Here is a 10,370-nt window from a genome sequence, read left to right as displayed (position 1 = left end):
TGTAAATGACAAGTAAATATTTATTGTTTTTTATATATATATATATATATATAATGATATATTACATAGTACTGCACTGTTTTTATAAGGAAACAAAAAACATGGACACCCCAGAGCCGATCGAGAGAGAAGTCTATCTTTTCCTGTGGGTTACATGCTGAGAAATGTCCATATTGTCAAGATGCTTCCAGATGCATAGAGTAAACCAGGAGCAGCGCATCCCAAAATAACTGGGACTTTAACCTCGTCACCCTGCTCCGCAAATGTTCCCCGTCTCAGTAAATGTGGCGATCAGTGATAAGGCAATCTGTACAAATGTCTATAAATAAACTCCATCTCTTTCATAGTTTTGTTCACGTCCACACGTTTCCCCGCTGCGTAATGGAAGACTAATAACACATCTCTGTACGTGGTCTAGAGAAAAACACCATTTAAAGTGACTCCAACTCATAAATTACAACTCGGCACTGTTATTATGGTGTCAGGGTAGTCGAATACACCCCATCTGTTCCTCGACACCTCGTGCAAAAGCATTGCCCCGTCATAAAGGCTAAATGATGCCAACTAGCAACAGACATACATTCAATAATAAAATGACATCATATATATTTACATATACAACACACAATCAATCTTTTTGTACGAGATACGAGATAAAGCTGCTCTTATAGAAATAGCCATGCGTTAGCAGCTATTGCACATAATGAAAGGATGATACGCTGCTGAGGAAGAGTCTGGTGTGAGACGCAGACAACCTTTGCTTGTGCGTGATGAGCAAATCAGATTCCACAACAGTAAAAAAGCCTGTAGAATACATTCAAGAGGAGATTTACAGCCCAGTTTGGTCGGATAGAGGGGGTTTAAGGTTGGATTTTGAAGGCGAGCAGCTCCTCGGAGTGCATGTTATTGAGCGAGCGCAGCTCCGGGAGCTTCAGAAGCAGCTTGGTGAAGACGGCGGCTTCGTTCGAGTGGTTCTTCATGATCAGGTTCCTCAGAGATCTGATCAGGGTCTCCTGCAGGGCCTCCACGCCGCTCACGTCCTCGATGGCCGATCGGTCTGGGAAAACATGCACAATTCAATCGTTTCATGAAAGACACTAATACCAGTCAATGTATACAAGAAGGACAATTTATTAGAATGACTGAAACTATGCAATCTTTATTAAAAGCAAATCTAGTATGTGTAAAATAGTTCAAAATTCACCAAAAATGATAAATATGTAAAAAAAAAATTATAATATTATAATAATAATTATATATATATATATATATATATATATATATATATATATATATATATATATATATATATATATATATATATTAATAATGTTTATAATGTATTAATAATACAAATGCTTAAAGATAAATCATTAATATTAGTATATTTAAATTCTTAAAATTTTTTTTAAAGCAAAACCAGTAGAATCGATAAATAATTTAAGATTCACTCAAGATGGTGAAAATTCTATAAAAATGTATAAATAATCAAATAATATTATCACAATTAAAAATGTATAATAATATAGTCATATAAATTATTAACAATAATTGCTAATACATTCATATAAATTATTAAAAGTGATTAAAAACTATATTTATTAATCAGTTGATAATATTATTACAAATATTAATGTTTATTAATACTATAAGTAAAAATAATCAATCAATCGATTAATAAATAAAAAGTAAATGAGTAATATAAACGATAAAACATTATACATGTTATAATAAATATTTCAAAATTCTCCCCAAAAAATGTTGAATGCAGCCTGATAAAATTGTTAAAATATATTATTATTATTATTATTATTATTTATAAATACATAAAAATTAATAAATTACTAATAACTAATTAATAATATCACTCAAATGTGTCATTTATAATTCCTGCTGCCCATTATGTTCCATTCGGTTTCTTATTAGTTAATTGGTTTCAGTTTTGATGCCGCCTTAGAAGACAGCTTCCTATACAGGCAGCAGACAACAGGACGACTCTCTAGGTAACAGTCTCTCTCATACCCAAGCAGTGTTATTTATTTTAGTATGCTATTATAGTATTTGAATTAGCTTTTGTCATGTTTCTATGTTTTTGAAGGGCTCACCTGCAGACACCAGCACCACGGCGGAGAAGAGCGTCATCTCTTCCTCGTTGAGCTGCAGAGCGCTGAGCTTCTCGCTGAACTCAAACATGCAGTTGAGCAGCTCTCCGGCGCCCATGGAGCGCAGCAGGTCCACGCTGAACTTCCTGCCGCTCAGGAACGTCACGGTCCGCTCTTTCACATCGAACAACGACACGAAGCGCACCATCAGCACCTGCGCGGAGGAAGTGGAGGAGAGCGTTAGGGGTCTGACGCATGCCTGCACTGTTAGAAGCATGTTAGGACTCGTGTTGCTTTACCTCGAAGGTTCCCGCCTTGAGGAGGTTGACCTGGTCGTGTTGGGAGAGGTCCTGGAAGCCCGGGATCCGCTTGGCAAATTCCACCACTTCTCGTACAGCAGGGATGAAGCTCCTGGAGAACTCCTCCCAGATTTCATGACCGCGCTTGAAGGGGTCCACGAAGGGGGAAGCGCTCATGGGACACACCTGAGAGAAGACCAACAGAGTCACATTACACCAGGAACACTTTCAGAGCCAGAGCTAAGACAGATCTGCTCCCAAAGTTGCATTTGGGAAAATTGCATTTGGCAAAAAATACAACAAATGATACATGCTTTTGACCAAATCCAAACTCTTATTCAAACTCTAAAACTGAATACAATATACAATAAGAACACAATATCATACTTCACTGCTGCAAGCTTGACATTTATATATATATATATATATATATATATATATATATATATATATATATATATATAAATACATTTTTATATTATTCATTTATTATTATAAATAATTATATAATTTATTATCAAATTATTTAAAAAATTATTTAATTCAATAATGTATAATACAATTATTTTATGAGATTTATTGAAATTATTTACAATTATTAAAAGCAAAACCAATAAGTATCAAAAAATAGTTTAAGCTTACACAAAATTGACTTGTCTATAAATGTATTTAGAATTTAGAAAAATAAATTATTAAAATGATTATAATTTTAAATTAATAATATAGATTAAATAAAACAAATTAATAATATAAATAATTACATTTATATTATAAATGAAATTATTTAAGAATTACTGAAAATATTTTATAATTATTGAAATGTATTTAAATATATTTTAAAGTAACATTTTACTCAAGTAATTAGCTTTAAAAAAAAATAATTTGAGCTTTTGTCATTTTGATATGTGCTTTTGTCTTTTTTTTATATATATATATATATATATTTCCATTTAGTATTTTATTTTAATAAAATTTTTATTTTAATTTAATTTAGTTTTATTTATTTAAGCGCTAATCTTAGTATAAAATTACTTGGTTTCCAAAGCAACATTTAAAAGTGATCTTTTTTTTTAAATACCTATTTGTAATAGTTTTAGCTCTAGTTTTGGTTACCAGCCACTAAGTGTGCATTGCTAATATTGGTGTATAACCAGCAGAAGGTCACTCACCAGGTGTCCTCTGTTTCCTCCAGTCTGGACGTTGTTCGTGTTGTTTGTGTGGCACTGTTGGGTCACGTGTTCCCTGTAAGGTCCAGCGGTGGTTTGCAGGTTGTTGTCGGCGGCGCTGCTCTCGTTCCAGCGGCTCCAGCGTTCCTGTGGCGGCTCCTCCTTACAGCAGCTGCTGAGCGATTCGGAGCTGTACCCGAGGGGAACGCGTCTGGAGCTCAGCACGTCTTCCTCCCCGCTGTCGGAGGAACAGGACGAGGCCGTGTCCATAGGGACGGCTGACTCCGAGTCCCGGGAGAGATCGGAGGAGGAGCGCGGTGAATCCGGCGGCGATGGTAAGGAGGAGCTGGAGTCGCTGTGAAGCATGTGCTGCAGCTGACTGTTGTTCATCATGTTATTCATGGCCGTCTCCATCTCCAGGAGCATCCGCTGCTTCTCCCGCTTCGGGATGCGTCCGAAACGCACAGCTGGAAGAGGGATTCACTGCATTTAGTTCTTCTGCTCTGAACCACATTTCTACATAAAAAGGTAGTTGTGCAAGTCCTAAAGTCAACATCACAAAGGTTTGAGTCTTGTAACTCACCGTCTCGGGACATCCCGACTGATAAACACTTCTTAAAGCGGCACTGCTGGCAGCGGTTGCGGTTTATTCGCACTATAGTGCAGCTTTCTGTCTTCAGGCATTTCTTATACTGGATATTCTGCTGGATGCTTCTTCTGAAGAAGCCCTGGAAAGAAATATTCGCATTTATTAATGCTATATATTTGTATTTATTTTATATATATATATATATATATAATATTTTTAATTATATTTAATTATATATTTTTTTATTAATTTTTATTTAATAGCTTTATTTTTTTTATTAGTAGTTAATTACTTCAACTTATTTCAGTAAGGTGCTTTTTAAAGTGAAAAATTAAGTTTACTAAGTATACATTTTAGTTTTTTAGTTTTATTTTTATTTTTATTTTATTTATTTATTTTTATTTTTTTCACATATATCTGTTAATAATTTAACTAAATATAAAACCATACATAACATTTCTGTTACTTTGAAATAAACATTAACTGAAATAAAATGAGTTAAACAGAAATAAAAAATATATATTTCAGCTATTTATTCAGGTAACATTACTTACTTTAATTTAGTTTAACCCGATGTACTAAAATGACTAAAACTTATATAAAAATGACAATAAATTAAATGATAAAACAACAAATGTGCTAAAAAGTTAACTAAAATTTAAACGAGAACAGAAAAAAAATATTAATAAAATATATGGTAGTATTCAAATATTTATTAAAACTGTAATAGTATCTCAAAATAGCACAGATAACAACACTGTTCTCTTGAAAATAGGAAATCTGGAAATATTACAGGTTAGTGTTTTAGGCTGAAAGGTTACCAGTAGAGCACAGAGACTAAATGTTAGATGATCCTCAGAGAAGTGTTTCCTCACCTTGCAGCCTTCACAGGCATGAACACCGTAGTGGAAGCCCGAGGCGATGTCTCCACACACTTTACACAGCAGCACCATCCCGTTGAGCTCTGGAAAGTCAAGTAAGAGTTAGTCATGCCCAGTGGACAAATCCTGCCAATTCTAGACTGCTGAATCACATGTACTCTTCTTCAGAGTTAACTCACTGGTGATGGAGCTCTTGGCAGCGAGGGTCTTGTCAGACGCGTGTCCACGGGGGTGTTTGGACAGCAGTCCGGCGGTGGACAGGTCTGTCAGGCGGCTCGGTTTAGTGGACAGAGGCGGGGAGGATGATGGGGAGCGGCTGTTAGAGCTGTCACTCATGCAGGACTCCAGGATGGGGGCGGAGCTTGAGGAGCAGACGTACGCTATCACGCCTCCTTGGTAAATAGGAAAAGAGAGAATGTTTTAAAAATACATACTCAAAAAAAACCAAAACATTTTATACATTTTTTTTACATTTCTTATTTTAGTTAAAATGTACTAAATGTACTAAAATAAGTAAAAAGGAGGAACTTTTTAAATATGCACACACAGAAAATAACATTTTGACCAGTTATCTTAAATGAAACTAAATGAAACACATTTGTTAAAAAAACAATAAAGTCTAAAAGTTTTCTACATTTTCTAAAATAAGGAAATGGGGGATCTTTTTAAAAATTCACAATCTACAAAATAAAAAAAATAATGGATTCACACTTATGCACAGTAAAAAACATGCACAAAGTTATTAAAAAGAACAAAAAACTAAGTCCCTTTAAGATGTATTTCTATAGTCTTTGCAAAAAAAAAAAAGTAAATGAATCACATAACAGTTGAAGTTGTCTCAAAATGTGTTTTACTCATGACAGGACAATTTGACCTTTGCTGTATTCATTCACGGATTGTATAACTGCATTATGTAAACTCATTTCAATAGATCAGCTGGTCATCTTGGTTTGAAGTCACAAATATGCATGCATAGAGTTATCCTTCATTGCTGAAAACAACTGTAGAATTATATAATCTACTGCAGCACACATGTTGGAAGAACTTCCTCGTTTTGAACAACTCATGACCTATTTTTAGATGAATGAATCTGCACACTAACCTAGTACAGTAACACTACTATGGTATAGGCTAATAATCATTATGAACATCAAAAATACAATAAAAGCGGTACACTGTGTGTGTTACCAGTGTAAGCAGTCAAAAGATATACAAATACGATCTTTTTAGTGGTTAACTGTTCAAGAGCATGAATAATGAATTTATTCTATATTTTATTCAGCTGTGCATTCACAAAAGTAAGCAAAAATGTACTGGATTTCTTTAAATGGACCAGGGAGGTTACCTAACCAGCAGTAACGCTAAGTTTCTCAGACCCACCCACACGTGGACCTCTCATGTTTTGTACGGGAAGCATATCTAGGTCACTAGCTGTCTGCTGCCTCCTCACGTGGTACTGCAGTGAGTCTCGCGTCAGGGCACTGTGCGAAATTATACAACTCGACCAATCAGAGACTGTGCACCGCTCACGTCACGACCAATCAGAGGCGGAGCCCCGAGTCCTAGTACACACAGGCACATGGCTAGGCTACGAGAGCCATGTGAGATCGAGCCTTCTAGTACTCTCGGAGAACTCGGTGCGCGTGACGTCACGGGCACTCCTAACCCACATCCACTGCGATGCAGATCTGTCATGTAAGCAATGGAGAGCCTTGCCAGAGGTGCTTTAAATCTCAAGATTTCATTCTGAAGTCAGTCTAAACACGGTTTAGTTTATAGACTGTGCATCAATAATACATTTATGCATTAAGCCTACAATATTACATTACTTCTGTTTGTTTGGTGTCTAATTTTTTTTTTATTTCACCATAAACTAAAATAAAAAGTCCTTCGATAAATATACACAAAACATATTTAAATCAGTACACTTGGGGTTAAATGTACATTAAAACCAAAAATGCTAATAACGATGGAAAATCATATCTTAAATGAAGGTATTTTTTTTTTTTTTTTTTTTTAAGAGAGAGATTCGGTTAAAAAACTATTTTTAGCTGCTGATATATGTGAGAGTGATTCTTTGACAAGTCTATGTTTAGAAGTCACACGCATATTCCCTAATATTTCCTGTATGCTATATCATATTAATACATCACTGTACCGCGGTAAAATATTGCAATTGTAATAACGTTTCTAATCATGCTAAATACGTATGGGGATACAAATAAGTATATATATATATATATATATATATATATATATATATATATATATATATATATATATATATATATATATATATATATATATATATAATTATACTCAATAATAATACATGTCTTACCTTGCTTTGTTGATTCCATGTCTTCAGACTCTTGATATTTTATAATTCAGGTGCACGGTGATAATCCCAGTTTAACGCGTGAGTTGTCAGTCTGTGGAGCAGCTCAGATCCACTGTGCGTTCTGAATCTTCAGCGTTCCATACAAGCTCTCGAGACTCCGTCTCTCACAATGGAACGGAACGGAACTCCCAGGCTGCGCGCGAGCTCTCAGAACTCAATGTTCTGTGGCTCGTGTTTTCGTCCGTGGCTCCGCCCCTCGGCGCGCGCCTCACGCTAACCCAGTGACACACTTTCACCGACCAGAGGCAGAACCCAGCGCTGCAACGTGAGGCGAGATTCTGGGAACATGATGTTTTTCGGTAACACCGCCACTCCCCATTCAAGAAAGATACAGGAGTTATTTAACATTTATTTCATTAAAATAACTTGAAGTTTTCATTGGAGGCGAGTTAGTAGCACTAGGCTTAAGATTAAGCGTGGTGCTGTATCAACTATTTACTCAAGTATCAAGCCAAGGTTTTCACACTTAATTGTACTTATTTATTTGAAAGTATCAAGTGTTTTTTGAAAGTAGCACCCGAGTAGGCTAATAATACATCACTAATAATGTACTGTTTTTAGTCATTTGAATATACTGTTTATTCAAACACCATCAGCTGAGTTCACACTTGAGTCAAGTTTACTCATCTCCACAAGGACGAATGACCATGCTGTGTCCAAATACTGTTTATATGGTTTAATGGATGTTGTCTATCTAGTTCACTTGGGAGCATGATTCTATGCTTGTTCTGGATGGGTGGTTGCTAAAGAGAAGTTTCAAGGTTTCAAGTGAATTGAACTTTCCATGCCACACTTCAATACTTTTTTCCACATAAATGTCTTTCTTTTAGGACTGTACATACTGTGTGTGTGTGTGTGTGTGTGTGTGTGTGTGTGTGTATATGTGTATATATATATATATATATATATATATATATCTTTTGCTCATCAAGCCTGCATTTATTTGATCAAAAATACAGAATAAAATGTAATATTGTGATATATTATTACAATTAAAAATAATTGTTTTTAAATGTATTATACTTTATATTATCATTTATTCTGTTATGCAAAGCTGAATTTTTAGGATCATTATCACATGATCCTTTAGAAATCATTCTAATATGATTCATTATCAAAGTTGGAAACAGTTCTGCTGCTTAATATTTTTTCAGAACATGTGATAGGCTACTTTTTTAGGATACTTTGATGAATAAAAAGTAAAAAAAGAAGCTATGTTTTTAAAATATAAATATTTTGTAATAACAATATACACTACTGGTCAGTAATTTGGGGTCAGTAATATTTATTTATTTATTTATTATTATTTTTTTTAAATAAAATCAATACTTATTCAGCAAGGATGTGTTAAATTGATAAAAAGTGATAGTAAAGAAAATACATTATTAGAATATATTTTATTACAATTTTTTTTTTTTTAATAAATGCAGTTCTTTTTAACCTTTTCTACAAATATATTCGACAGCAGAACTGTTTCCCACACTCATAATAAATCAGAATATTAGAATGATTTCTAAATGATCATGTGATCGACTGATGTTACATGTGACACTGAAGCTGGAGGAATGATGTTGAAAATTCAGCTTTGCATCACAGGAATAAATTATTGTTTTAAAGTATATTCAAATAGAAAACTATTATTTTAAGTTGTAATAATATTTCACAATATTACTGTTTTTTCTGTATTTTTGATCAAATAAATACAGGCTTGATGAGCAGAAGAAACTTAAAAATAGTAATGTTTCCAAACTTTTGGTCTGTACTGTATATATTCCTGAAAGAAAGACATTTGAGTGGGTTTACAAAGACTTAGTCTTTAAAAGATATAGTCAGACTGACAGAGAGGCAGGATAGATCATTATTCAGTCACATAACACACAGAATAACAGTCATTATTCAGTTGATTGTTGATTCAGTTCAGTTCAATATAAAGTCCATGAATTATGGAATGAGTGTAATTCATGTTTAAAGAGAAAATAGTGAAGCACAAGGGGTAGGGGACATTGTATACTAGTATAATAAAATACAATAAATAATATTTATGCTTTAACACAAAAATTAAATAATACATTATTTATATGCATAAAATGCAATTAAAATCTTGTTTCCCCTTCAATAATTTTCCAACTATATACAGATTTCAGTGCTAGGACAGCAAAGTGTATATACCACAGGATCATAAATACAGCTAATGTTTATACAACAGAGGTCATAAATGTAATAGGTGGTTTCCAAGATGATAACCTGATTTAACCAGTGAAGTGTCTCCTCTAGAAAGGCACATAAAGTACCGTACACCCGGCACATTCTGAACATTTTTATCTGGTCAGATCACTGATTCGAAGAACGCTGGGACACCATGTACTGTGCTGTACACACCAGAGAAATTTGGAGAGAAGCCTGGTTAAGTGCACTAGATGAGCGGCTAAATTTAGCCTTTTGGTTCAGTCGGTCTACTGCATGTAATTTAACCTATAATCTATGAATTATTAACCAGATCTGGATCTCAGATAAATTACCACATCATCCACATATCTCAGGCTATGGTTACCTTGCAGAGGATGGGTTATACATTTACAGAGATTTTTAAATATGCTTCTCATTTATGACTTTTAGTACAGTGTGTATTGTGTATCCAGAGTCTGTTTTATCAGGATGTGCATCATTGCCTCGCTGTGGAAAGACATCATTGAAATGTTCCCTTCAGATACATCACTGTAAACACACATCATCTACTGACACCTAGTGGACAAACTAGATCTCTACAGTCATCCTCACACGAGTCTCTGATGATCTGATCTTGTTTACATTTACTAAACTTTGTTGGAGGAGTCATAATAATTATTAAATATGAATTTAAATAATATATGTATGTAAGTTGAAATGTCTCATGCTTTATTAAAAGCCTGTGATTTTTCTCCCCTTTAAACCT

General features: G+C 34.2%; 1 protein-coding gene across 2 annotated transcripts; it reads right to left on the bottom strand.

Annotated features, from left to right (window-relative positions):
• nr1d2a (nuclear receptor subfamily 1, group D, member 2a) lies at nucleotides 1–7,596 on the bottom strand. Of its 2 annotated transcripts, none has more exons than XM_052578579.1 (8): nucleotides 7,379–7,596; nucleotides 5,217–5,426; nucleotides 5,032–5,120; nucleotides 4,151–4,295; nucleotides 3,571–4,034; nucleotides 2,402–2,587; nucleotides 2,106–2,316; nucleotides 1–1,057 (listed from the first exon to the last, which is right to left on the bottom strand). In XM_052578579.1, the coding sequence occupies exons 1-8, from the start codon at nucleotides 7,395–7,397 to the stop codon at nucleotides 861–863; spliced, it is 1,521 nt and encodes a 506-aa protein (XP_052434539.1). In that variant the 5' UTR covers nucleotides 7,398–7,596; the 3' UTR covers nucleotides 1–860. The 2 variants fall into 2 exon arrangements, with proteins under 2 accessions (XP_052434539.1, XP_052434538.1); XM_052578578.1 differs by having other exon boundaries at nucleotides 5,217–5,429; nucleotides 7,379–7,594.
• Nucleotides 7,597–10,370: the final 2,774 nt, after the last annotated feature.

Source organism: Carassius gibelio, chromosome B16, assembly GCF_023724105.1.
Source record: "Carassius gibelio isolate Cgi1373 ecotype wild population from Czech Republic chromosome B16, carGib1.2-hapl.c, whole genome shotgun sequence".
Taxonomy (NCBI): Eukaryota; Metazoa; Chordata; class Actinopteri; order Cypriniformes; family Cyprinidae; genus Carassius; species Carassius gibelio.
The sequence above is the reverse complement of the archived record's forward strand: the minus strand, read 5'-3'. Positions and strand labels throughout refer to the sequence as shown.

Excerpts from the sequence above, each read along its gene's own strand:
- nr1d2a (XM_052578578.1), bottom strand. Across the intron at positions 5,121-5,216 it reads TGCCAAGAGCTCCATCACCA|AGCTCAACGGGATGGTGCTG; the intron begins GTGAGTTAACTC and ends TTGACTTTCCAG. Across the intron at positions 2,317-2,401 it reads TCAAGGCGGGAACCTTCGAG|GTGCTGATGGTGCGCTTCGT; the intron begins GTAAAGCAACAC and ends TCCTCCGCGCAG.